Source organism: Daphnia pulex, chromosome 10 (assembly GCF_021134715.1).
Source record: "Daphnia pulex isolate KAP4 chromosome 10, ASM2113471v1".
Lineage (NCBI taxonomy): Eukaryota > Metazoa > Arthropoda > Branchiopoda > Diplostraca > Daphniidae > Daphnia > Daphnia pulex.
This window is the reverse complement of record NC_060026.1, coordinates 15,592,686-15,619,999: the sequence shown is the minus strand read 5'-3', so window position 1 is coordinate 15,619,999 and position 27,314 is coordinate 15,592,686. Positions and strand designations below refer to the sequence as shown.

Sequence of the window (27,314 nt, the reverse complement as noted above, 5' to 3'; positions counted from 1 at the left end):
ATTTTCTGACAGCCATATGATAGTAAACATAAAGTCTGCCAGTTGAAAGACTCCTGGAGACATGGGCAACAAACTGACAGCGGGGTGCTTTGCCGCACCAAAAAGAGGAGAATTTATTGATGGAGAAAGAAGCCCGTCAAGTCACGAAACAAAGAACCTGAGCAACAAGACCTGATAAGGCCGAGTACGTGTGTTCCAATCACGCCTCGACAAGGTCGTTACACGTTTGGAACTTCCGATTCATCGTTTCACGTGCAGGTCGTATTCGTCACAGAAGGGGTACAGCAGCAGCGGACGTGAGAGCGTGACCACTGTCCACTGTGCCATGACTATTAATGCCAATTGGCAGAGTTTCAATTTGATTTGTTAAATAGTTAATGAAATAGCATGCTAGGTGCCAGTGTGGCAGGTCTCTGTTGGTCATAAAAATATCTAATTGAACTTTGCTTTTAGAAATTAAAGTTAAACATCTAAATTGTTAAATGACATCTATTTAGGTGGTTTGGTGGCAAATCATTCCAGTGTTCCTCTAAGAAAATCAGAATGTTTAAAATTAAAAACAACGATACATAGACTTACTTGACTACACAGCAGCATGAAGAAAACTTGCAAGAAAATCTGAAAGCATGTTTTGTAATTATCGACATAATTGTTTTCCACATAAACTTGTAATTTTCCTGTACGAACAACACTGAAATGATATGCTGACAAACAACTTATGTTTGTTTCAGAACTTATAGATTACCAAATTCAACGTATGGTAACTTTAACCTCTTAACTCTTAAACACCAACATGTTTTCGCAAATCACCATGATTGCCTTCCAGATTGACTGAACATTACAAAAAATACTCAAGAAATATATTAATTATTTCAAGTTAAATTTTACCTTAGCTGAAATTCGAATGTCGTTCATCATTCCGTTTTGCTTGTCACTTCTTCTCTCAATCTTAAACTTGTAAACAGAACAAAAGCAGACGACTCTAGAAATCCAAACCATTAGAAATCGCCCCCTCCTCTAAATTCAAACCGCAAAAACGATAAAAGCGGTTTTCTCAACCGCGCTGAACATCCGCCAGCATCTGCTAAAGGGATCGGGAATATCCAAGGATCAAATTGTTCGTCTCTACAAGTCACACTGGGCGGGTCAAAAAAAAAAGCAAATACTGAAAGTTAGCATAGAGGTGATTGCGTATTCCGTGAAATTCAAATTCAGAAGAAAGCTTTTTATTTAAAGACACATTTTTTCAAAACAGACAATTCTTCAAAATGTTTGGTGTAGTATTTAGTGATAACAAACAAGCACAATAGAGATGATTATCGCGAGTGAATAAGTTTTCATTTGGGGTTGTACAAATAAAAGCATGAAGTAAGACACAATTTTCCACTGTTAAGCTGACTGAACAATATTTATCATGAATAAATTCATCTATAGCTATGTTGGAAAAATTGCCGGTAAAATAAAAGATGTAGAATCCGTCTAATCCGTCTAATCCGAAGAATACTACAATTTCTAACAGCGAAGTAGTCTCCCTATTTTTTTTTTACGTTTCAATATTGTGGGCATAGCTTTGCACTCTGCAATTACTTGCATATACAATGAAAACCGACTTCAGAAACGAAGCAAATAACATTTCAAAATTCTTGTCAGCTAGGGAAAAAAAAGTCTTGTGAAATTACTTGCAACAAAATAGCCTTGTAAGGAAAAAATAATAAATCCATCACCAGGATAAAATTAAGAAAGTCATCGATGAAGATTGTCTATTTTTCTTGATAGTCAAGACAGAATCCAGTATTGGCTGTATCGGCTAGCGCTCCAATTGTATTGGTCGCCGCAACCACCACCGTTTCTTGTCCATCGGTATGGTAGGTCATTTTAAATGGTTTGACCGGGGCTATGAATGTGACACGTAAAAACATTTTTAAATTACACGATTATTTGGATTAAATATATTTTAATGCTATTTAACTTACTGCACACTTGTGTACTGGTGGCTAATCCACCGGGAGTCTGTTTTGTTAATGTCAAAGGAGTAGCCAAAGCAAGTGCTGCAGCAGCGGTAGCTGGAGTACCAAGAGCAACAGGGTTGAGTGCGTTGCCACAGTAACGGTCGGCCTCGACATTATTGGCGTCTCTACCTCCGTTGATGAGAAGGTAATCGTAGAGGCAGGTGGCAACACTCACACGAGCTGAAGGGGGTACTGAGGCGTCAAAAAATGTTGTGCCTATAGAAGAAAGGGTTGCGGCGAAGGCGGCTGCACCGGCGGTGGGGGCTGCTAAGTCGAAAGCACTTTGGGGCGGCGTGGTTATAGAGAAGGCGTCGCCACTCGTGACTTCAGTACAAACTGAGACGCACATTTGGGTTGCCCTCTGTGTCCCCATTGTATTAAGATTAAATTAAGATGAAATGTAAATAAATCAATTATCGGCTCTTCAAAATGATCTGGAAATAATGATTCTTATACCGATCCTGAAACGAGTTCAGTCCGGAAGCAAATGTTGTAGTTCTGATTGTTGAGTTGGCGAGCAGCAGCGGAGTCTTGCCAGTTGAACGACTTGACTCTGCCTGTAGCGGAGGTAAAATATTGAAGACAATCCGCCGGAGCTATTTAGGGACCAAACAAAAACAGGCAATCATGTTACTCATTAAACTGTATTGAGAAAACCATCAGCAGGTTGTTATACCGAGATAAGTTGCACCACAAGGGAGCATAGCGATTTTAATGTTCCATGTTGGAGCGGCTGTTCCAGTTGCAAATTTGAATATCAGCTTGACATCGGTGGGAGTAGTGGCCGATGAAGGGACGTCAAGGTACACTGAAGAGTTCAAACAGGTTCAAATGTCTAATACTAGGTCAGATGGCATATTTTGTACTATTTGCTTACTGTGTTGTCCGGAATTAACTCCACAAATAGTAGGAGCCACAGTCGTTGCTCCTTCAACTGTAAAAGTGTCGGTGCATGTTCCGTCTGTTGGCGGGGCGGTCGTAAACGAAACAAAGTCCAACCTATAAGAAAAAGTATTCGTTTAACCTGTTATTTCAGGTGACGTGTAAAAATAAATAACTTAAATAATGAGAATTCGTACCGAATTTGGCAAATAGGCGACGCTTGTTGCGCGAGTTTATTGTCCAAGTGAACGGTCAACGAGCAAGGAGAACTCACGGACGTAAAGGGAGATTGCCAGTAAGTGTTGTTGCGCGTGGCGTTGTTACCACAAGCGTTGACTACATCTATTGGGGATAAAATGTTGGAATTTTGAAACATCTTCATTTAAATAACAGGTGAAGAATTGATTGACTTACTGACGCAGCAGACTCTGCCCTGAGTACAGGAACCGCTTGGTCGTCCAGAAATTGAGGAACAGGCCGACGCTGTTGAACACACTCCGGCTTCGCCACTGGGTGACGTACAGGCTTCCACCACCCTGTTGATGAGGTTGGCCAACGGCGTCAACGGTGTAAATAAATTGCTGAGCAGGCCCGTGTTGAACAGATTGGCACCCAAATTACCGAAACCTAAACGACCTTCTTGGCTGTTGTAGTAATCGGCATTGACTGTAATAAACAATATTTTTTGTTTTAACTATCAATTCAATCATTGTTACAAATTTCATTGCATTTAGCTTGAAACTCTTAAACAAAAGAAAAGTTATAAAAAGTTCACTTTACAAGACAATTGCAAGGTTACTCACCATTTGCGAAATAGCCTGGTGGCTTTCTGTTGAAGGGGATTCGCCCTTCGTACGAGTTGGCATATCCTTTTGATTTGAGAAAAATTTTAATTATTTGTCACTTATTGCACAATGTGTTTCATTTAAAACTAAAGAAAAATGTTATTACAATTCTGCGAATTTTACCTGCAAATGGCACTTGCGGCTGGATGTTGTAGTAGTAAGGAAACACCCACGAGTTGGTGGGGTAAGAATTTTCATTCAAAAGACCATCCAACCCTTGCCTGGCTGTCAGTTGGTCGACTTGGCCATCCTTACAAGCCCAGATGGTAGTACAAATCAAAGTTAAAGACAAAAAGATTTCAATTTCTCGGGCCATCATGTCGACTCTTTCGTTTCAGTTGAATTTCTGGGTCCGTGCACGAAAAGAAACAAGCGATACGAAGGTGATTCGAATTGGATGTGAAATCAAAGTTCCACCGGAGTGTCTTTTATACGGAAAATCGTCCGTTGACTGTAGACGAGCACGTCAGCAGCCGTTGACAATAACCTTGTCTTTTTAATGATCTTCGGTCCATTTTTAACTCGATTCCGTCTTTAGGATTACGACCCCAAAGGACAGGTCATCCACGAGATCCCTTCGGTCGGCCACTCTTGCATTTTCCTTTCCTTTTACGAAATGATTGACATATGGCAGTGATTTATTATTGAAAATCAGAGAGACATGAACTCTGCTAAATATTAGCATATTTGCTATCCCTGTTATTTCAAACTAGGAGTTGCCGGTGTGGTTGCAGGTCCCTCTTGGTCATGAAATTTTCTATTTGCACTTTGCTTTTAAACGGTTTAAAATGGATAGCTATTTATTAGGAACCGCTTTCGTGAGGCACAATTAAAGTTGGATTTTTAAAATTATTCAAGAATCTAAACTATGAAATATAGCGTGGTTTGTCATCAAATTATTCCAGTGTTCGCAATTCTTTTGAAATTGTGACACACTTGCAAAGTGAAACTGTTGAAACTACAATGATGGACACTGCAGTATGAAACAGTAGAATAAAATATGCAAACTGAAGGTTTACCACGATTTCTGATATCAACATGATTGTTTTCCACGTAAACTTAATTGTAGAAAAAAAAACCACACTGGAATGATTTGTTGACAAACAGCTTATTATGTTATTGGTTTCACAACTTGGACTAATTAAATGATTTCCAAATTCAAAAATATTTCAACTTTAATCTTTAGAACAATAGAAAATTTTGTGTTAACTAATAAGAGGTTTCGCGTATCAACACGATTACAATCCAGATTGACTTTAACATACGAAAATACTTAAGCAATACACTTAATCATTTCAAATTTTATTTTACCTTCAGCTGAATCTCGAATGTCACATATCATTCCGATTCCGTTTTGCTTCGCATGTCGCATATCTTACAAACTTTAAAAAAATACTTCGTCTCAAAATGAAATTTGTTAAGAAGACTAAAGCAGACGACACTTTTCTTCTATACTAGCTGTCAAATCAGAACAAGGCAGTCTAGTCGTCAAAACTCACTTAATTCAGTCCTTTTAATGATGTCCGCTCCTTTTTTATAAACTCGAATTTTTCGTTGGGATAACGAACCCAAAGGGTAAAGACTAAAATCCCTTTTCCTTTTACGAAATGATTGACATGATAGCGACATACTACTGGAATCAGAGCGACACTGGAGCGACATGAACAAAGCACAATTTACAGAATATTAGCATATTCCCTGTCTTTCAAATCACTGCTCAACATCACAGTGCGCGCTGGTAAGAAATGCGAATTTTGTTGTGAATGGACTGCCCATGCCCCATCAGCATTTCCTGCTTATTCCTTTTTGAACCAACAAATCACTCGACTATTGACTTGGGAACGACGTGTCACACGTATGTGTCCTCTTACGCGATTCTTACCTTCTTTGTAAAAACAAGCGCATTCAGACTAAAAAACACGAAAATTTCGATGCAAATGCGGATCGAACCCTTGAATCGAATCATTGCCCTCGGGTTTTTCATGTCTCCTGTCATTATTTTTTACAGATAGAAAAGCGGATTTTGTGTTCAGCGATGCACAACTGTAATACGCGTGTAACTGTGAAAAGTTTTTAAAAGAATTTTGATCCAAAAGTAAAATAACTAAGCGAATGAATTTTCTCCCATTTCTAGTTCGACGCGCTTTTTGTCAATCTCGCAATCAAAATTCGTTGTACAGATAGAAACTTGAAAATTAGTTAGTGTATTCACTAGGTCTAGTCGCATCCACAGTTTAATTTTCGTAAAGAAATTCCTACCCCTTAATGAATAACAATCGAACGAATTTTCCCTTCCCCAAAATTTCGTGTCGACATTAAACAAAAATGTTTGGGTCGAAAATGTTTCGTGTCGCCGATGATTTTGGATGTTGAACCTCAAAGGGCCGACACAATTTCTTCCTCCAACATGAAACCCGTGAAATGGGTGTAGTGGTAATTGTCGTCATACAAAAACGAGTATGTATTAGAATAATAATAAAACGTCACCCAGAGTTGATCGCCTTTTTTCAAGTTCAACGTCGACTGGAGGGTCACAGGATTATATTGATTAACGGGGCCGTTATTCTCGTGAACATGACTACTCCCGATTAGATTCCCGTTCAAGTAAAGAGAAGAATAAAAATCAGCGTAAGGTCCCGAAAGAAACGCCAGTCCCGCGAAAGAGAAAAAATAAATTCCCGGTCGCGGTGCCGTAAATTTCCCGGATGTCAAATCCATGGCGTTTCCCTCGTTCACCTGCGCCAAATCGAACGGGATCGGAGTGTTAGTTATGTTAAATTTAGAATTTCTCTGGACGTAGAAATGGACGGGCGCCGATTTGACGTCGGCGAATCCGATCCATTTCTGAAAACCTTTTCATCAATTAAAGAATTTAAAAACTAATAATTGAAACTGAATAATTCGTGAGAATCTGAAACATTTACCCGCATCGTCAGGGAGTTTAGTGAAATCGCAGTAAACGGATTCCATTTTCGCCGATCCCATGACGAAATAAAATCCGTTCAGGGTGTGGCCAATCAACCACAAATCTTGGCACGACTTTGGCAGTCCAGTCAAAGTCACTGATCCGGTGCACACGAGTCGGCCAAGCGTGTGGACGCCGGATGAAGTTTCCAGTTGAGTTCGTCCGAAATTCAAACGAGTGATGGGCAGAACATTTTTGTCGGTAATGACACCTGCAAACGAAATTAATTTTATTCATTTTAATTCTATAAATGTGGGAATCGTAATAACAAACCGTCGTCGACTAATTGAATTGGTGAAACCGTGTCACAGTTGCATTTCGCAGCAGGATCGACGCAATTGGCATCGATTCCGCACTGGCAGGTGTTAACTCCGTCCGTGTTACTTCCGGCCCAAAAGTATTGCGCATTTCCTTCTCTGTCATTCCACCAGGAATAGGCGACTCCATTTAACTCGAACGGGGTGTAATAGCAATCGTACTAATAATAGAATTAAAAATAAAAACGCCAAGAATTAAACTGATCAAATGAAACCGACTCTAATCGACTGATGGCATTCGGTGGATAATTCAATCAAAGCTTTGATTTGTCCCATTGAGGAATTGTAGTTGATGGAACGTGAATAGCACCCAGCCTCGGCGCAGTGGCCCACATTTAAAGAAGATTCACTATCGTGTACAATTGAGGTCGATCCTGTTTTTATGGAAAGAATCAGTTTTACATTGAAAATTTTGCTATTTTTAACTATTTTACCTGATGTCATATCGCAGTAAACGTAAATTGGGTTATCGCCGACACCTTGCCCGTCCGGATCGATCCAGTTCATTCCGGATGGAAGTGAAGGATTGGCCGCTTGAAGTTCTCTGCACGTCCTTGGGATTCCGCTTCTTCCACTTGATCGCATTGAAATTTCTTTTTCAACTGGAAATAATTTTGAATAAGTGGAAACCGGAAGTTTAGCCGCTTCCAACAGGGAAGTTAAAATTCTTTCTTGGTCCTGCATTTTGACTTCAAGTTGGACATTTTTTGCCTCTAATTGAATTACTTTCAATGTCAAATCCTGTCTTAATTCATTCTGTCATGGAAAAGCGAAAGTGTTTACCCACAGTGAAACTCTGAATTAAACCAAACAGTGGACTTACATTTAGTTCGAGTTGCGCCTCCAGTTGTGTCACCTTTTCTTCAAGTTGAGCATTTTTAGCCTCAATTTTGGCTTCTAGTCTCACTTCCAATTCTTGCAGTTTGTCTTCCAAGGAAAATGGGGTAAGAGCAGAGGAACAAATTGTACCGCAGCTCAAAATCAACATCAAACCCAAAAAGGCTGTCAAACGAACCATTTTTACTCGATTTTCGTTGTACCAAAGTGTAACGAAAGCGACAGGTAACAATCGATAGAAAAACTCACTTTCTAGTTGAAATACCTTTTGCGCGGTTTTATCAATCGCCTATCTTGCAACGAGTCCATAAAAGATAACTACAGATACTTTTGATTCGAGATTGTTATTCTTGAGCAAAAATATTTGTTTTAAGATGGTTCGAGTTGATACGAAACCATATAATCCAATTATTCCGTTAAGTTGAATCTACAGGTCCTTTTGAGAGAAATAAATTTTTTTCGGACGACGAATATCCCGCTTTATCCAGTTCTTCGATTCGTGATGGCTCCCGCTCCCGGCTCCCCACTGATCCGATCGGTTGTCATGACGCCGCTTTATATCATGACTCTGCGGACTCACCTGTAAATTGCCCATTTTTCGTCAATTTTTAGTCCAACAAATTAAAATCAACAGCAAATCAAATTGATTGAGTGAGAATGCGCCTTTCTTTAGTTGTTCGGAATTGGTTACAATGAGAAATAATTTTATAATGTTTTTATTTTGTTATAATGTTTTGAACAAACTTAAACTGGACATAAGTTTCAACGACCCATTGTTGCGTTTAACTTATTGATAACGGTTAGTGATAAATTGAAATAAACAGGTCTTTGTGTTTATATAATCCCTGTCGAAAAAAGATAAGTTTTTAGATTATAATTTTGAATGTCAGTCTAATGTCACGATGGTCTGATATTATTTGTTTTGTACGTTGCTATGGACAATCGTTAAGCTAGTTAAATTGTAGAAATGTAGAAACAGAAAGTATACTTACAACCCTCTGGCATGATTTCCATTCGCTCACACAGCGGTAGTCAGCCGTAATTAGAGTTGAGCGGAATTTGTTGTGAATTGACTGCCCATCCGCATTTCCTTCGTTGCGTTCGTTTTCTTCTTAAGAATGCAAGAGTTTGTCAAAATCCGCCGAAGAACTGCTGTAATATTGTCCGGATCTGTCCATCTTATGTGATTGCTTGGATGAAATTCCAAGCAGCGGCGGTAGCGATGCCTGGAACCCAAGAATAAAGCGATGAACTCCATTCAAAACATTAATAATGCGGCCGTTTCGCAACACCAGAAAAATTCCCGAACAAAGTCAACTGCAGCTGTGCAATGTAATAGCACAGTTTTTCAGTTCAACACTGCATCGCTGAAAATAAATGAAATAATTTGTTTTATGGGAAAGCGAAATCCCCGCAAAAAAACCATTAGATAGTCCTGGGATAAATGTAGTTGACTCTGGCCTCAATTTCGTAATTTTCTACCAGGTTTGTCGACCGGTAAAATGAGGAATAATCTTTTAAAGAAGTTTATTTTTTTTTGTGCCTAAACTCCATCAGTTGCAGAAATACAGCAAAAGAAATCAATTAAAATACAGCAGTAAACAAATAATTTCCCTTAAGATGACGGGGTGTGAGTTCAGTGAATGAAATTCGCAAGTACACCATTATTCTTCGGGTTGCGGTAATAAGTGTTACTTATTCGAAGGAGATGTGATACAAAAGCCGACTACCAATAACCTACATTGATGTGCGATTATAATTTACCCTTGTTCCTTGTCTCTTTGTCTGTATAGTAATTCTAAAAAGGAAGCTGTAAGTAAAAACATTATTTCGAATAACAAGCAACTGGCACAGAAATCTCTAAAAATGACCTAGTTGCTAGCCTTTTTATCAGAATATTTAAAACACCCACCACCAGGATAATTTAGTTCATTTTTCTTTAAAATAAAATAAAATAAAAACATTGGGCGTTGTCCACCTGGTTTATGCTTGTTCTTGATAAGTAAGGCAGAATCCGGTATTGGCCTTATCAATTGTAGCAGTAGCGGGTAGCGAAATTGTAACCGGATTAGGAGTAACTTTCTCCTCAGTGCCGTCAGTTCCAAAACTCATTCTAAAGGGACTGATTTTGGCTACAATAGAATATTTAACGTTTAGTAAAATTTAAAAAAATTTAGTTGGGTTATTTGAAAAAATTTAACTCACTGCAAATTTTTCCAATAGTACCGCCACAGTAACGATCGTAGAAAGCGAAGGGGTCCGCTTGATCCTGTCCACCGGGAATGGCAAGGAAATCGTAGGTACATGTGTCGTCACCTGTACCGAAATTAGCAACGCCACTGTTGTCACCAGTTAACAAAAAGCCAACACCGGTGGTTGTCGTCGTACAAGTTGACACGCACAGCTGGGTCGCTCTCTTTGATATTTAAACAGATTTTAAATCACAATTGCAACATGTTTAATTTTTGAGAAAGAATTTTATTCGTACCGCTCCTGATGCAACAAGCTCAGTCCTGAAGCAAATGTTGTAATTTTGGTTATTAAGTTGCTGGGCAGCATCGGAGTCTTGCCAGTTGAATGATTTGACTTGACCTGCTCCGGTAGTGAAATATTGGAGACAATCCGGAGGTGCTAGAAAATGACATGGGAAATCCAAGAAATGTACATTACACTTTCAATTGTAATTATATTACTAAATTTTACTATTCAGTAGAAAACGATACCTAGGTAAGAGGCCCCACAGGGTAGCATCGCTATTTTGATGTTCCATGAACGAGTAGCTGATCCAGCGAAATTGAAAATGAGTTGGACATCGGTAGGAGAAGTAGCAGATGATGGAACATCGAGATACACTGAAATTATTTAGAGAAAAAAAACAGAATCAAATTTCTATTGCGCTATTAATTCTATATTTCGAAAGCGTGTTTTGTATTTTGCTTACTGTGTTGCCCGGCATTGGTACCACAAATGGTAGGAGCCACAGTCGTTGCTCCACCAACTTGGAAGGTGTCCGTGCAGGTTCCGGCTGTTGGCTGGGCGATCGCGAACGAAACAAAGTCCAGCCTACAACAATAATTTGTTTATTGGTTCTACAGTCTCATCTAGTGTTAAAAAAACGATTTCATACCGAATTTGACAAATAGGCGCCGCTTGTTCCACGAGTTTATTGTCCAAGCGAACCGTCATTACGCAAGTGGAAGGGGCATTAACCGGAGTAGAGGAAGATTGCCAGTACGTGTTGTTCAAAGTCACCGTACCTCCACAACTGTTGACTACATCTGTTAGAAATACGATCGATAATGAGTGAAACATTGTCAAATGAAAACAAAGTAGACTTTTTAGACTTACTGACGCAGCAGACTTTTCCCTGGGTACAGGAGCCGCTAGGCCGTCCAGAAAATAAGGAACAGACCGATCCTGGGGTACAGATTCCGGCGTCGCCACTGGGTGACGTACAGGCTTCCAAGCTGCTGGCAAGGTTGGCGAATGGTCTCCATCTTGGATTGAACCGGTTGTTGAACAGGCCAATGTTTAGCAGATTGGCACCCAAACCACTCAACCCAAAACGACCTTCTTGGTCGTTGTAGTAATCGGCATCAACTGGAACAAAACAAGTTTTATTATTATTTTTTAAAATTTTCAAGTCATTTAGGCAGGCATTAAAATTTATTTCAATTCCACAAAATAAAAAGAAGGCTATCAATAAATGATGTAACTCACCCTTTGCGAAATATCCTGGTGGCTTTCTGTTGGAGGGGGTTCGTCCTTCGTATGTATTGGCATACCCTTTTAATTATAAAAAAAAAAATTTAAATTTAAACATGTACTTGAAAACAACAATGAAATGAAAACAGGAAAAAATATGTAATTAGAATTCTGCCGACTTTACCTGCAAATGGCAATCGTGGTTGGATGTTGTAGTTGTAAGGAAACACCCACGGGTTGGTGGGGTAAGAATTTGCATTCAGAAACTCATCCAACCCTTGCCTTGCTGTCAGTTGGTCGACTTGGCCATCCTTACAAGCCCAGATGGTAGTCAAAATCAAACTGAAAGACAAAAAGATTTCAATTGCTCGTGCCATCATGTCGACTCTTTCGTATAACTGAAAATTTCTGGGTCCGATAGACGAAAAGAACAAGCGACACGAAGGCGATTCGAATTGTATCTGAAATCAAAGTTCAACCGGAGTGTCTTTTATACGAAAATTCTTCCGTTGAATCTATAGACATGAGCGCCAGCCTATACATCAGCCGTCGACAATAACCTTGTCCTTTTAATTGATCTCCGCTCCATTTATAACTCGGATCCGTCTTCAGGATTACGACCCCAAAGCGCCCACGAGATCCTGTCGAGCTGGATTGGTTCTAAACTGTCTATTCCTGTCTCTCCTTTTACGAAGTTATTGGCATGACAATGACTTATTAAATGAAACTAGAGGGACGAACAAGCGCCAATTTAACAGAATATTAGCATATATTTGCTATCCCCTGTTTTTCACACAAATGCTAAACACCAGTAAGCGGTAGCTAAAAAAAGAAATGAGAATTTGCTGTGAATTGATTGCCCATCAGTATTTCCTTCTTATTCCTTTTGAGCCAACAAATCACTTGGAATTTATTGACGTGGCAGCGTGTCACGTATGTGTCCTCTTGCGCGATTCTTCCCTTTTTCGTCATCAAGACACAACAGGAATAGTGATAGAAATGCGCAACAAGCCCATGAATCGAATTATTGCAGACTTAAAATGGGTGTCCTTCAAACATTATCCTAAAGTTAGTCTTTGGTTGCAAATTTTATTCTATTTCGCAGTGTATATGCCCTTATGTGTTATATGTTAATTTTCGTCTTCTATTCTTTCTTTGGACTTGGAAATCAAATTGAAATTCAATAGACCTTTTAGTAAAGAAGGAGGTGCCAGTATGTGTCCCTCTTGGTTAATAAAATTGTCTAGTTGCACTTTGCTTGAAGTGTTTAAGTTAAAACATTTGGTTGTTTACCAAAAGGCAAAGTTGTGAAATACAAGAGAAGCAGTTCCGAATAAGCAGCTCAGGAATAATCGTACTCATACTATGTCATGACTGATTATAACCAACGCCACCAAATAGTCAAAAAAGAAGAATGGAGATACATTTTTCCTACCTTTATGCCCAGTGGGAAATACGGCCAGGAATCCACAGGTGCTCCATCCGCAGGATTAATTGAGTATACACCAGGCGGGATAGGAAAAAGGGGGGTCCCCGTGAATACACCCACACACACATGGGTGTACACGAGGACAGAGGGTTTTTTAAGAATTGCGGAAGTACGTAATCCGGCCGACATCGGTAGTTTCTCCAATCAAGAGGGATGCTGTTTATCTAAATAAAAATAAAAAATAGGTTACGAAAAATATTTACAGAAACAACAAGGGAGGAAAAGTTGAAAATAACAGTTAGCCCTAATTGTTAATTAAACTTTAAATTTAGTAGGTTTTAAATTTAAGTTTGCCATGTAGGCCAATGCATAAATAAAATATCTAGCTCAGGAACGAAAGTAACAAAAATCATCACCCAAGCGATGAGGATGAGATTATTGCTGATGAGAGATCTACCAACACTGTAAGTAAAACTTGCATAACTTGTGGTTATGATGGCTGGCTCATGCCTCAAATTTTGCATAAAGGCCGGAAAATGTTACAGTGCAAACAAACTGCCATGCATCAACATATAAATGCTATATGGTCACGTCAGGAACTAATATTTCAAAAAGGAACAGGTTTAACTCTTCTTTTCTAAGCCCCATAATCTTTCCATTTGTATTCTTAGTTTTACAGTTTTATTTTAACTTTACCTGCCAAACAGCATATAAGCATGCAAACAGCAGCATGGATTAGAAATCATGCTAGAGAGCCATGTCACCACAGAGTTCACACGACGACCACATTTTTATATTTTATTTGTTGTACAATTTACGTGCAGCCACGTACGTTTCCAAATAAGTTATGTTCCATTTTTGTGTAAATCTTATTAAACTTTGTCTCTTTTTTCCAAAACTGGTGAACAAGACTAGAGCAGAGTCAGCAGACGACACTAATATAATACCGACCACAACAGAGTAACAGACAACAGTGAGTACGGGAAGGTGAAAATCAAAACACTTTTAAAAAAAGCAATGGCTTGAAAAAAATATATATATTAACCAATCAACTTAAACCAGGACCAACTTAAATATCCTACAAAGAAATACGAGCTAACCAAAAAGTCCATTCAGGCATTCACCACCTATTAACAAATAACAAGTTAAAATATCTGAATTTGCATTGCACAAAAACAAGGCTCTTTACCAAGGTACTGGCTGATTGCCAAGCAATGCTCATTTCTCTTGATAATCGAGGCAAAATCCAGTGTTTGCTGTATCGGCTGGTGCCGGAAGAATGTTCGCACCTGCAGCCACCGCTTCTTCAGTGTTGTCGGTTTGAAATGTCATTCTGAATGGCTTGATTGGAGCTAAATTAATATTAAATGTTGTTTAGTTCATGAGTTTTATTTTCATCAAAACTAACTTATCTATTAAATTGATTTGAACTTACTGCACACTGGAACACTGGTGGCAATTGGAGTTGTGGCTGGATTGAGGGCGTTGCCGCAGTATCGGTCCGCTTCAACATTCGTAGAATCCTGGGCACTGGAGATAAGGAGGAAATCGTAGAGGCAAGTGGCCGTGTTGACTCCGTTCACAATGGCACTTGTGCCCACACCGGAAAGTGCGGCCGCAGAAGCGACGGCATTGGCGGCAGCAGTTTGAGCGGCCGTGAGTGCGGCTTGAGCGGTTGTCACGGCAGTTTGAGCATCGGTGACGGCGGCTGGTGCGTTGTTGACGTTTGTTTGGGCAGTATCGACGGCAGTTTGGGCGTCAGTGACTGCAGTTTGGGCATTAACGGCAGCGAGTTGAGCAGTGTCGACTGCAGTTTGAGCATCCGTCACCGCGGTTTGTTTGTTAGTGAGAGTGGTCTGTGCATTATTGACGTTGGTTTGGGCAGTATTGGCAACTGTTTGAGCACCGTCGACTACCGCTAGAGCGTCAATGATGGCGGTTTGGGCAGTGGTGAGGGCAGCTCGGGCAACATCAATGGCAGCATAATCCGGTGGGATAGCAGCCATGGCAGCGGCGAGATCGATGTATGCCTTGTTAAGAGCCGTTCGTGCATCTGTAAGGGTACCTTGTGCAGTGGCAAGGTCAGTTTCGGCGGTGGTGAGAGCACCCTGTGCATCGGTAAGTGCCGTTTCGGCCACTGGGACTGCGTCCTGGGCAGTGGCAAGGGCGTCTTGTGCAGCGGTAAGAGCAGCCTGTGTGGGTGCTATGTTGTTTTGGGCGTTTGTAAGGGCAGTTTGGGCATCCGCAAGAGTGGTTTGTGCTGTGGCAAGAGTAGCTTGGGCATTGGTTAACGTCGTTTGGGCTTTGGCCAGGTTCGTTGTAGCTGTGACGACGGCAGCAGTGGCAGCAGCGGCATCGGTGCTGGTGGGCGTGGTAATAGAAAATGCGTCACCACCGTTAGACACGGCACAAATTGACAAACACATTTGGGTCGCCCTCTGAATAAAAATTAATAAATTTGTTGAAATCCTGCGATTAAATTGACTGATGTGCGATGAATGATACAAACTTGAGACGACACAAGTTCCGTCCGGAAACAAATGTTGTAATCTTGATTGTTGAGTTGACGAGTTGCCGTTCCGGCGACATCCTGCCAGTTGAACGACTTGACCCTCCCGGAAGCTGCAGAAAAGTATTGGAGACAATCTGTCGGAGCTGTGATACATTAAATATGAAATAGTAGAAGTTATTTGTGAGTCGATTTTTAAAAGGATATCTTGGATCTTATTCTTACCGAGGTATGTGGTACCACAAGGAAGCAATGCAATTTTTATTTTCCACGAACGAGTGGTCATTCCAGCAGCAAAATTAAAAGTGAGTCGAACGTCAGTAGGAGTACTGGCGGACGAAGGGACGTCGAGGTACACTGAAATTTGTTTTAAGCACATAAAAACAAGTTCATTAATATTTATTGGTTTAGATGGAATGCATATTTGATTTTGCTTACTGTGTTGCCCGTCATTATTGCCGCAAATGGTTGGAGCTACAGTCGTTGCTCCGCTAACTTGGAAGGTGTCCGTGCAGGTTCCGGCTGTTGGCTGGGCGGTCGTGAACGAAACAAAGTCCAACCTATAAAAAAAAAGAGAATATTGTATTAATCTGTGGTCCCATCTGCTGTGTAAAATAAAGATGATTTCGATCGCATACCGAATTTGGCAAATAGGCAAGGCTTGTTCCGCCAGTGTACTGTCCAGCCGGACAGTCAACGCGCAGGTGGAAGGAGCACTAACGGGAGTAGAGGGAGATTGCCAGTAAGTGTTGTTCAGAGTAACCGTACCCCCACAAGTGGCAAGTACGTCTGTTATAATATGAATATGTTTGAATTTTAAACATTTGATTACAAAATTAAATGGATTTGAAAATGAAAATTAATTGGTAAATAGACTTACCAACGCAGCAGACTCTGCCAAGATTACAGGAACCGCTAGGCTTTCTAGAAAGTAAGGAACAGGCCAAAGCTGATGTACAGATTCCGGCGTCGCCACTGGATGACGTACAGGTACAGGCATCCATCCTGCCGACGAGGTTGGCGAACGGCCTAAAGGGTCGGGTTGGTAGGGTGAATAGACTGCTGAACAGATTGGCACCCAAATTGCCAAAACCTAAACGATCTTCTTGTCTATAGCCGTCATTGACATCAACTAAATGATAAGAAATGATTTCCTTTTCAAATGCAAAGTTCATTATTAATTTAACAGTTAACTTTAGTAGGCTAACATAAGTTCAACTTACAATAACATTAAGTTAACATTCGGTGAACTTAGTAATAGACGTATTTTTGTTACTCACTTTTGGCGAAATAGCCTGGTGACTTTCGGTAAAAAGGTATCCGGGCCGCATCAGCATACCCTTTAAATAAAAGAAAAATATCATTGAAAAGTTAAGAAAAGTGGCTTCAATAAAAGTATTCTGTACATTTTACCTGCAAATGGCAATCGTGGCTGGATGTTGTAGTAGTAAGGAAACACCCACGGATTGGCGGGGTAAGAATTGGCCTGCAGTTGCTCATCCAAACTTTGCCTCGCCGTCAGGTGGTCGACTTGGCCGTCTTCACAAGCCCAAATGGCAGTACACATTAAAGTGAAAGGCAAAAAGATTTCAATTGCTCCGGCCATCGTGTCGATTATATCTTTCGTCTCCGATTGGAATATCTGGAACCTTGCTGCTAGCCAGAAAGAAACGAGCGGCACCAAGACGATTCGAATTGAATCTGAAAACAAAGTTGAACCGGCGTGTCTTTTATACGAAATGCGCTGTCATATCTATGATGTATCTAGTATATTCGGGCATAAATGTAGATTTCAGCCGTTGACAGCCTGTCCCTTAAATGATCTTCGCTCCATTTTTAACTGGAATCCGTCTTCAGGATTACCAGGACCCCAAAGGCCATCCACGAGATCACGTCCCTGCCTTTTTTTTCCTTATACGAGATGATTGACAACTTGACGTGAGTTATTATTGGAATCAGTTACATAAACAGACAATGTTTTTTAATATAACCTCACCGAATGTTGCATAGTATACCTCTCTTCTTTCACATAACTGCCAAACATTAGTACGCGCTTGGTTTGACGTTAAGCAAAACTCGGAAAGAATGATAGGATAGAATTTGCTGCGAATTGAGTGCCCATTAGCATTTCCTATTCTTATTCCTTTTTTAGCCAACAAATAATTCGGCATCAATTGACATTGGGACGTCCTCTCACCCATAATACTTACTACATTCTTTAGGCTATACAACAACAAGCGCACATTAATTCAAAACACGAAAATTTCAATGCAAATGCGGACCGAGCCCTTGAATCAAATCATTGCCCAGCCCCCCCCCCCCCCCTTAGAATGGCATTATGTCCTTTAATCATTTTCATTTTGCACTTTTGCATCTTGGGTTGCATATTTTATTCTAGTTCGTGTAGTGCATGCCTGCATGCATGCTTTATGTTAATTTTGCGCTTCTTGACTAAAGAAACACGTGTTCTATTATCCTTTCTTGCCTTTTATACACGTCTGACAATTTTCCGGACGAAACTCAAAGAACGCCTTCCTGGGTTGCTGTCGCCATTGTTTTGTGCTATAGTGTCTGAAGAGAGAATTCATACGCATATTTCGGTTGCTCTCTGCGACAAGTTTTAAATTTCAATTGATTCAAACAATTATGCCAAGTTATGCAAACCTGCGATGAAACCAGTTCCGTCCGGAAGCAAATGTTGTAGTTTTGATTGTTGAGTTGGAGGGCACCTGTGGCGTCTTGCCAATTGAATGATTTGACCCTTCCCGTAGAAGCGGTGAAATATAGGAGGCAATCCACCGGAGCTACACATATATAGGAAAAAGGAAAATAATTAGTAATCTAAAAATAGTACAACTGAACCTTAAGAAGAGAACCGAGATATCTAGCGCCACAAGGGAGCATAGCGATTTTGATGTTCCATCCGCGAGTGGTTGTTGTGCCAGCGGCAAAATTAAACATCCCAGCTGAACATTGATTCCCACATTCACATGGGTGTACACGAGGACAAGGGGGATTTAAAGAAAGGAGAAGAAGAGGTACGTTACTCAGTTGACATCGGTAGTTTCTCCATTGAAACGGGATGCTGTTTATCTAAATAAAAAATAGAAAAATGGGTTACGAAAAATATTTAAAGGAACAACATGGGAGGAAAAATTGAAAATAACAGTTAGCCCTAATTGTTAATTAAACTTTAAATTTAGTAGGTTTTAAATTTAAGGTTGCCATGTAAGCCAATGCATCAATAAAATATCTAGCTCAGGAACGAAAGTAACAAAAATCATCAAGTGATGAGGATGAGATTGTTGCTGATGACAGATCTACCAACACTGTAAGTAAAACTTGCATAACTTGTGGTTATGATGGCTGGCTCATGCCTCAAATTTTGCATAAAGGCCGGAAAATGTTACAGTGCAAACAAACTGCCATGCAATGCCATATAAATAAGACATGTAAATGCTACTTCACAAAGGAACAGGTTTAACTCTTATTTTTAAGCCCCATAATCTTTCCATTTGCATTCTTAGTTTTACACAGTTTAATTTACCTTTACCTGCCAAACAGCATATAAGCATGCAAACAGCAGCATGGATTGGATTGGAAAACATGCTGGAGAGCCATAAATGACACCACAGAGTTCACACGACGAACCACATTTTTCTAATTTTATTTGCTGTGCAATTTAGGTGCAACCACGTACGTTTCCAAAATAAATTTATGTTCCATTTTTGTATAAATCTTATTAAACTTCGTCTTTTTTTTCCAAAACTGGTGAACAAGACTAGAGCAGACGACACTAATATTCTAAATAGAAGACATCGATACAATTAAAAATCGACCCCCCGCCAAATTCAAACCTACCTTATCACCAGTCCAGTCTTCATTTTCTTTGACAATAAAAAAAAAAAATTACATATTATAAAGTGGTAAAAGCTGTTTATTTTAAATTGGACGAGCTGAGCATTTCTTTTTAGATTGATAAATATTTCGCCAGTTAAGGGTGATTCTTCTTAGTGAATCAATTTTAATTTTTGGGTGTGGTCAAGCACATTATCAAAAGAAATTTGAATAGTCATCCACACGAAATCAAAACTGATTCACTTCAAACGCATGTCCAAACACATCTAAGAATAAATAATTAAATTAAAACGAAAATCAAATTTGATAGCGCTTTCTAGAAAATATGGTCGAAACAACTAAAGCGGAAAATTAAATAAAGAAATGCTCACTGCATAATCAGAGAACTCACTAAAAGGCCACAACTAAGATTTCTAACATTGAAAGGGTCATCAATAGAGTGGAAAGTTAATCTCAGACGAGACGTCGGGAAATTGATTTCAGATTGTCTATCGTTCTTGATAGTCGAGACAGAATCCAGTATTTCCAGTATCGGGACCCGCTCCAATCGTATTGGACGCGACAACCGCAGGCACTGTCGTTTCTTGACTATCGGTTCGGTATGTCATCCTAAATGGTCTGATGGAAGCTGTGACGATATTCAATGTAATATGAGTTGAATAGATTGCGTAATTAAGAATATGAGCCATTGGAAAACTTACTGCACACTTGTACACTGTTGGGCAGTCCACCGGCTGCTGGACCAGCGAAAGCAGGGTTCAAAGCAGGGACCACTGCCGCTGCCGCTGCAGCAGTAGCAGGTGTATTGATGGGGACTGGATTCAGTGCATTACCGCAGTAACGATCTTGCTCGACATTATTTGCGTCTCTTCCACCAGCGATGAGCAGGAAATCGTACAGACAAACGGCAGTAGTAACTCCATTATTGGTAAACGTTGTACCCACAGCAGAAAGAGAATTGACGAAGGCAGTTACAGTGGCACTGCCTACGTCGGCAGCGGCAATGGGAGCTACCGTGGTTATAGAAAAAGCGTCGCCAATCGTGAGTCCAGTACAAACTGAGACGCACATTTGGGTTGCTCTCTGCAATAATTAAAACAATGAATGGTTTATTTATTGATTGATTGATTCCAACAATTATTAGCATACCTGTGAGGAAACCAGTTCCGTCCGGAAGCAAATGTTGTAGTTTTGATTGTTGAGTTGCAGGGCACCTGCGGCGTCTTGCCAATTGAATGACTTGACTCTGCCCGTAGAAGCTGTGAAATATTGAAGGCAATCCGTCGGAGCTATAGGAAAAGTAAAATAATTAATAATCTATAAATTTAACATCTGAACTTTTGAAAATAAGAGAAATCTATTACCGAGATATCTAGCACCACAAGGGAGCATAGCGATTTTTATATTCCATCCGCGAGTGGTTGTTGTTCCAGCTGCAAAATTGAACATGAGCTGAACATTGCTCGGGGTAACGGCTGATGACGGGATGTCAAGGTACACTGAACAACGTTAACAGTTGATAAAAAACGTGTAAATTCTACACCTTCTGGAATATTCTAATCCGTTCTTTGTAGCTTACTGTGTTGTCCAGAGTTAACTCCACAAATAGTTGGTGCCGTAGTAGTTGATCCACCAACCGTAAAAGTATCCGTGCAAGTTCCGATTGTTGTTCCTGTTGTTGACGGTCCCCCAATGGTAAAGGATACGAAATCCAGCCTAAAATAGAAACGAATATCCTAAATAACTTCTTCATTGTCTGAAATTGTTTTTGTTGCATCAATGCTTAGTGGGAAAATCCACTTACCGAATTTGGCAAATGGGCCTCTTCAACTGTTCCACCAATTTAGTGTCCATCCGGACAGTCAACGCGCAAGTGGAAGGAGCACTCACGGCAGTGGAAGGAGATTGCCAGAACGTGTTGTTTAAGGTAACAGTTCCTCCACAAGTGCTGATCGAGTCTTTTGTTTAGAAACGTCAAATGTCACCTTAGACCTTTATTTTTTTTTAAATGTTTTTCGATACTTACTAATGCAGCAGACTTTTCCCAGGATGCAGGATCCGCTTGGCCGTCCACCGAATAACGAGCAGATGTTTCCTGGGGCACAGATTCCGGCGTCGCCACTGGGTGACGTACAAGCGTCGAAGGTATCAAGCGGGTTGTCATAGTTGGGGTTGTAAGAAATGGGAATCCGGTTGGCTAAATTTGCAAAGGGTCTCCAAGTGTTTGCGGGGGTGAATCGATTGTTGAAGAGGCCCGTGTTGATCAAATTAGCACCCAGACCACCAAGACGTCCTTCCGCTTGGTTGTTTTCTTCCTCATCGTTTTCTGTTTTAACTAAATCTTTGAGAGAGGGGGTAAGTGATAAAATATAGGAGCTTATACTCAAATTTTTACAATTCAACGAAGAACACAAAAATATACTTACTAGCGACGAAGTACTTGCTGAATGGATGAACACTTGTTCTGATTACGGGATTTCGACCCTGGATTGAACCGAAATATTCTACAAACACGAAGGACAGAAAGGTAAGGATACATCTTTTGTAAAGGAACTCTTAACAGACTCAAATATTTGCACAAATCTAATGACATTTGTATTATCATTACCTGGAGTGCTTGGCTGATAGTAAGCGGAATCCCAAGGATTGGAAGTGTATCCGAAAGCATTTGCGAAGTATTCGTCGGATTGTTGTCGAGCGGCCGCTAGTTGTTCTTCTTCATTATTGTTACCTTCGTCCCAAGCTCGGCTGACTTGCAACATCAAAGCGACAATTAACAACAAGCAAGTAAATTTCAACATCTTTAAGTTTAAAGTGGATTTCTTCTTCTGCGTTACAGATACCAAGACTTTGTGAAAATCAGTCGAAGAACTGCTGCAATATCGTCCGGTTCTGTCCATCTTTTATACTGTCCTCAGACCTTGTCCCGACTTGTCCAGCATACAACCGCAACCTCCCTCTTTTTCGCCAAATTCAGAACATTAAGTCAAACAATTTTTTATTTATATCCACTTGTTTCTTTGCGCTTAATAACACCTTCCAACAGTTTATTTTTGTATTTCGAAGGAAAGACGGAAGCAATGCCGCCCTGGAACCCTGGGCTAAAGCGTTGAACTTTCCATTCAAAACATAATGAATATAAGCGGCCATTTCGCAACACCAGAAATCCCCGAACGAAGTCAACTGCCGCTGTGCAATGTAGGAAACTTTTCAGCTCAAGGCTATATACATCGTTGAATATATAAAAGGCAATTAGACGTGTTCGTTCTATTTCTTTTGCTATTGTTTGCACTTGACCGTTGTTAATGTGGGAAAGGGAAATCCCCGCAAAAAGCCATGAAGATGGTCCGGGGGTAGTTACTCCAGCCATAATTCCGCAATTTTCTACAGGGTTTGTTGACCGCAACAATCTTCTCGAATCTTCTCCATGTAGACTTCATAAAATGTCCATATTTCTTAAAATTAAATGTGTCAACCAATTTTTAAAAAATTGCTGTACGTGAGTGGAGATTTCCAAGATGACTGTTTGAATGATTTGAATAGACTTTGCGATAATGTTATCAGAATCAAGTTAATAAATCTGGAAAAATAAAAAATGAATGGCGAATTCTTTTTTACTTATTCCCTTTGCGTTATCCACTAATATTTGCTGTTCAGTATCAAATAATTTTGTTAAATGATTGTTAATTTTTGTGTGTGGCTAAACTCGAGAAGTAGCCTATCCCAAATTCATTTCTTATGAGTACTTCCTCACAAATTTTCATTAAAGATGCCGACACTTTTTTCCCCCCCTTTTAACCACCGCCCTTGAAATCATTCACTAAGTATTAAGTATTAAGTGGTTGAACAAATTAAAAAAAATATTATTAAATGCTTTTAACACAGCACCATGTACGTCAGTGCCGAAGGCTAAAGATTCGGGAACTTTCAAGCCTAATAATATTGTGAAAAGAAAACCCAAATCTATTCTTATTCATCTGTATAACGAAACAGATCCTGAGGCTATAAACGTTTAGTTTAGTCGTTGAGTATTAGGCAAGGTGTAGTGTGGTGGCCATTTCTTTGCAAAGAAATGACCTGACAGAGCCAAAAGAAAAAAGACGGGGAATTTTGAGGATTTCTTGGAGGCTATGGATAAGAGTAGTTGGGTTGGGGCTTTTTTTGAAAAGAATTTAAAAATAGTTTCCAAGATACTGGGAACCGCACAGAAGCATGCAACAATACGAGAGATGATGAGCACTCGAGGCTAGGGACTGCAGTAGTAAGGAAACATCCACGAGTTGGCCGGTTCCCCACCGGTTCCACTGTTCTTATCACGTCCAACGTAAAAAATTTAAGTAAAATCAAATAGACAACAAACTCGGATACGCGATAAAATCAAAGAAATGATCTCTAAACTGATTCTTTTACCTTGCCAAAAAAATGTTTATTAATACGTTCGTTTTCATACATTATAAAAAATTGGTACAGAAAATAAGAGGTCGTATAAAGATGAAAAGTACAAAACTTTGAAATAGCGTGTGTCCAAGAAAATGCACCGTGGTATAGTTAAAATCAACTGAAATGCGCCACAAAAAAAGAAGAGCTAAATAAAAATCCATTTACCATCTACCAAGTTCAAATTTAAATTTGAAACATTTAAATTTGAATTAAAGAAAAACCATAAAACAGCTCATCCCCAAGGTAATTCTTGATTGTCATGCGATGCCTATTTCTCTTGATAATCGAGGCAAAATCCAGTGTTTGCTGTATCAGCTGGTGCCGGAAGAATGTCCGTCCCTGCAGCCACTTCCCCCTCTGTGCTGTCGGTTTGATACGTCATCCTAAATAGCTTGATCGGAGCTATTTTGATGTTATGCAAAGTTATCGATTAAATTTTAATAGCAACAAATTACTTTATAGTAACTTACTGCACACTGGGACACTGGCGGCAACTGGAGTCGCGGCTGGATTGAGGGCGTTGCCGCAGTATCGGTCGGCTTCAACATTCGTAGAATCGCGGGCACCGGCGATCAGAAGGTAATCGTACAAGCAGGTGGCCGTGTTAATTTCATTCACGATTGCACTCGAACCCACACCGGAAAGTGCACCGGCAGTTGATGCGTCGTTGGCGGCAGTAATTTGCGCGGCCGTCAGTACGGCTTGAGCAGCTGTCACGGGAATTTGAGCAGTGGCGACATCTTCTTTCTTATTATTGACAGTGGTTGTGGCTGTAGCTTGTTCGTCTTTGGCTGCGATAACGGCGGCTTCGGCAGCTATAACAGCTTCGGGGTCACCTCCGTTTTGGGCTATAAGGTACGCTGCTTCTGCTTTTGCAACGGCATCATCTTTAACCTTTAAATCTTCTTTTGCTAGCAGAAGCGCAGCCTCTTCATTGGCAAGAACTAGTTCGAGAGGCGCCAGGATCGCCTTGGCATTGTCAACGGCAGTGGCGGATTTAGCGGCTTTAGTGCTGGTGGGCGTGGTAATGGAGAAAGGATCACCACCACTAGTCACCGTACAAACTGATAGACAAATCTGAGTCGCCCTCTGAATAAAAATTTTTTAAATTCATTGCTAGAGTTGTAATTTGATTAAATTGAGTCAATTTAGCTAATAGAAGAAAGGACGGTACAAACCTGAGACGGTACAAGTTCAGTCCGGAAGCAAATGTTGTAATTCTGATCGTTGAGTTGACGAGTTGCTGATCCAGCGACGTCTTGCCAGTTGAACGAGCGAACTCTGCCCGTAGCAGCGGTGAAATACTGGAGACAATCCGCTGGAGCTATGATAGTAATTAGAAAAAAATGGAATAATAAGCAGAATTAATCAGCAATTATTCTTGACTATCTTGAGTAACTTTTTAATCGTTTCTTATAGTTACCGAGGTAAGATGCGCCACAAGGGAGCATAGCAATTTTGATGTTCCACGAGCGAGTGGCTGTCGTTCCAGTTGCAAAATTGAATATCAACTGGACATCATTAGAAGTAGTGGCCGATGACGGGACGTCAAGGTACACTATATAAAGAATATACTATAAAATTTAAAAAATACTCCTTATTCTTTTCATTTCATTTTTGGACTTACTGTGTTGCCCGGCGTTGTCACCGCAAATAATTGGCACGGAAGAAGTCGATCCGCCAACCGTAAACGTATCCGTGCAAGTTCCGGCTGTCGGCTGGGTGGTCGAGAACGAAACAAAGTCCAAACTAAAAGAAATTAAGATAATATAGCGATGTAAGAAAATATAAGATTTTCTTTTAGTCTGATCGGGTCTGACAAAATACAAAATACTAATCCACATAGTACCGAATTTGACAAATGGGTTTGGCAAATTGTTCAACGAGTTTGGTGTCCATCCGGACAGTTAATGCGCAGGTGGACGGAGCACTCACAGCCGTATATGGTGATTGCCAGTACGTGTTGTTCAGGGTAACCGTACCTCCACAAGTTGTTATCGCGTCTATTTAAAAATAAGGAAAATTTAATATGTCATCTCATCAATTATTCTGTTGGATATAATTTTCAAAAAATATTTTTGGTAGGCTCACTTACTGATGCAACAGACTTTTCCGAGGACGCAAGAACCACTTGGTCGGCCACCGAATAACGAGCAAATGTTTCCAGGAGCGCAGATTCCAGTGTCTCCACTAAAAGACGTGCAGGCGTCGAAAGCGTTGATCGGACGGTTATTAAAATTGGGATTGTAAGAAACTGGAATTCGATTGGCCAGATTTTGGAAGGGCCTCCACGTATTGGCCGGAGTGAAACGGTTGTTGAATAGACCCGTGTTGATCAAATTGGCGCCTAAACTACCCAGTACGAAACGGCCTTCCGCTTGGTTATTTTCTTCTGGGCGATTATCTATTATACATAACATTTTAAAAACCCATTTATTACAATCGTATGCAATAACTGGAAATTTCCTTCTGAATTTTTCGATTCAGTGAATTTAACACACAAGACTATGTGGCTATAAAATAAAAGGGTTACTCACTCAATTGTTTCTTGAAAGATTGGATCGTGGGCCTATTAGTGAAGGGGGTTCGTCCCTCATAAGGACTGGCGTAAAACTCTAGATAAAGCGTAAAAGAAAATTTCTTTATAAGTCCCATATCTGTGACAGATTTTTTTCAAATCAATTACCTGGAACACGAGCGCCTGACTCGTAATAAGCCATTGGGTGAAACATCTCTAGATTAGGATTGAATTCGTAAGCGCTGGCCAAGTACTCGTCGGATTGCTGATGTCTGACTAATTGATTTTCCTCGTCACAAGCCCGGCTGACTTGTATTAACATTAAACCGACGGAAAGAAGAAAATACAGTTTAAACATTTTTCTTTCAGAAATTTGACCGCGACTATTTTTTAACTCTCAAAGAACTGCAGCACGAGATCTTGTCGAAATCCTTCAAAGAACTATACATGTTTCTTCCAGTTTGCTCTGTCTTATATACAGACCTGTTCCTATTATTCCTAATGATTCCTTGTTAATTGTTCAGACTGCTGTCCACACGATCTTCTGTTGGTCAAACTTAAAAATTTTATAGTTTCAGTTCAGTTTAGTGTTTTCTACTAAAGTGAATGCGTTTGCAGCCTTTTTTAGTCTGTGTGATATTTACACCAGTGATTCCTTGAATATTTTTCTGCAATGCTTTATTGAAGGAGCCGACAGATTTTGATGTCTCACTCAAGTCCGGCCTTGAAAACAAGAATTTAGTGGTCAATAATTGAAAAATACATTACAAAGATATCAAAGTTTTCCTTTTTATATACCCACGTATGCCGGACGAACAAGAACCAAATGTTCAACGTATTCAGTATGCAAACCACGAAGCTCATACACAGCATATTTGGAGTTCGTAGTCGAGCAATATTATTATCTAAAAGAATTTTCTGTTTGATTGACTTTACTTAAATCAATTGACTTAATGAACGAAGGAAAGGGGAAATAAACGGCAGTTATCGTATGACTTGC

At 40.0% G+C, this 27,314-nt stretch overlaps 6 protein-coding genes and 1 long non-coding RNA gene across 9 annotated transcripts; all 7 read right to left on the bottom strand.

Annotated features, from left to right (window-relative positions):
* Window positions 1-1,187: 1,187 nt before the first annotated feature.
* On the bottom strand, window positions 1,188-4,996 carry LOC124205601. Its single transcript, XM_046603054.1, has 9 exons — window positions 3,860-4,996; window positions 3,695-3,760; window positions 3,306-3,557; window positions 3,089-3,233; window positions 2,887-3,008; window positions 2,686-2,817; window positions 2,466-2,605; window positions 1,974-2,370; window positions 1,188-1,894 (listed from the first exon to the last, which is right to left on the bottom strand). The coding sequence occupies exons 1-9, from the start codon at window positions 4,053-4,055 to the stop codon at window positions 1,761-1,763; spliced, it is 1,584 nt and encodes a 527-aa protein (XP_046459010.1). The 5' UTR covers window positions 4,056-4,996; the 3' UTR covers window positions 1,188-1,760.
* A 933-nt stretch (window positions 4,997-5,929) lies between these two features.
* LOC124205599 lies at window positions 5,930-8,095 on the bottom strand. The gene is made up of 6 exons (XM_046603053.1): window positions 7,842-8,095; window positions 7,453-7,774; window positions 7,238-7,392; window positions 6,975-7,179; window positions 6,661-6,912; window positions 5,930-6,588 (listed from the first exon to the last, which is right to left on the bottom strand). Exons 1-6 carry the CDS (start codon window positions 8,034-8,036, stop codon window positions 6,113-6,115), a joined length of 1,605 nt encoding a protein of 534 aa, XP_046459009.1. The 5' UTR covers window positions 8,037-8,095; the 3' UTR covers window positions 5,930-6,112.
* A 1,272-nt stretch (window positions 8,096-9,367) lies between these two features.
* On the bottom strand, window positions 9,368-12,051 carry LOC124205604. Its single transcript, XM_046603057.1, has 9 exons — window positions 11,745-12,051; window positions 11,576-11,641; window positions 11,204-11,455; window positions 10,983-11,133; window positions 10,797-10,918; window positions 10,579-10,707; window positions 10,344-10,486; window positions 10,061-10,271; window positions 9,368-9,987 (listed from the first exon to the last, which is right to left on the bottom strand). The coding sequence occupies exons 1-9, from the start codon at window positions 11,938-11,940 to the stop codon at window positions 9,839-9,841; spliced, it is 1,419 nt and encodes a 472-aa protein (XP_046459013.1). The 5' UTR covers window positions 11,941-12,051; the 3' UTR covers window positions 9,368-9,838.
* A 1,956-nt stretch (window positions 12,052-14,007) lies between these two features.
* On the bottom strand, window positions 14,008-17,211 carry LOC124205592 (mucin-5AC-like). 3 transcript variants are annotated; one of them, XM_046603041.1, is made up of 10 exons: window positions 16,912-17,210; window positions 16,779-16,838; window positions 16,379-16,630; window positions 16,137-16,287; window positions 15,937-16,058; window positions 15,724-15,855; window positions 15,499-15,644; window positions 14,425-15,427; window positions 14,179-14,341; window positions 14,008-14,116 (listed from the first exon to the last, which is right to left on the bottom strand). In XM_046603041.1, exons 1-9 carry the CDS (start codon window positions 17,102-17,104, stop codon window positions 14,208-14,210), a joined length of 2,193 nt encoding a protein of 730 aa, XP_046458997.1. In that variant the 5' UTR covers window positions 17,105-17,210; the 3' UTR covers window positions 14,008-14,116; window positions 14,179-14,207. The 3 variants fall into 3 exon arrangements, with proteins under 3 accessions (XP_046458997.1, XP_046458998.1, XP_046458996.1); XM_046603042.1 differs by having other exon boundaries at window positions 14,008-14,341; window positions 16,379-16,627; window positions 16,912-17,211; XM_046603040.1 differs by having other exon boundaries at window positions 14,008-14,341.
* A 950-nt stretch (window positions 17,212-18,161) lies between these two features.
* LOC124205615 lies at window positions 18,162-18,586 on the bottom strand. The gene is made up of 2 exons (XR_006879418.1): window positions 18,375-18,586; window positions 18,162-18,302 (listed from the first exon to the last, which is right to left on the bottom strand). It is a non-coding gene; the product is annotated as an uncharacterized LOC124205615 (long non-coding RNA).
* Window positions 18,587-19,417: 831 nt separating this feature from the next.
* Window positions 19,418-22,228, bottom strand: LOC124205597. Its single transcript, XM_046603051.1, has 9 exons — window positions 21,965-22,228; window positions 21,783-21,860; window positions 21,383-21,697; window positions 21,161-21,314; window positions 20,936-21,072; window positions 20,721-20,855; window positions 20,506-20,645; window positions 20,058-20,439; window positions 19,418-19,984 (listed from the first exon to the last, which is right to left on the bottom strand). The coding sequence occupies exons 1-9, from the start codon at window positions 22,155-22,157 to the stop codon at window positions 19,845-19,847; spliced, it is 1,674 nt and encodes a 557-aa protein (XP_046459007.1). The 5' UTR covers window positions 22,158-22,228; the 3' UTR covers window positions 19,418-19,844.
* Window positions 22,229-23,757: 1,529 nt separating this feature from the next.
* On the bottom strand, window positions 23,758-26,763 carry LOC124205593. The gene is made up of 9 exons (XM_046603043.1): window positions 26,483-26,763; window positions 26,334-26,411; window positions 25,892-26,200; window positions 25,646-25,799; window positions 25,424-25,545; window positions 25,220-25,354; window positions 24,975-25,120; window positions 24,267-24,885; window positions 23,758-24,198 (listed from the first exon to the last, which is right to left on the bottom strand). Exons 1-9 carry the CDS (start codon window positions 26,670-26,672, stop codon window positions 24,065-24,067), a joined length of 1,887 nt encoding a protein of 628 aa, XP_046458999.1. The 5' UTR covers window positions 26,673-26,763; the 3' UTR covers window positions 23,758-24,064.
* Between the last annotated feature and the right edge of the window lie 551 nt (window positions 26,764-27,314).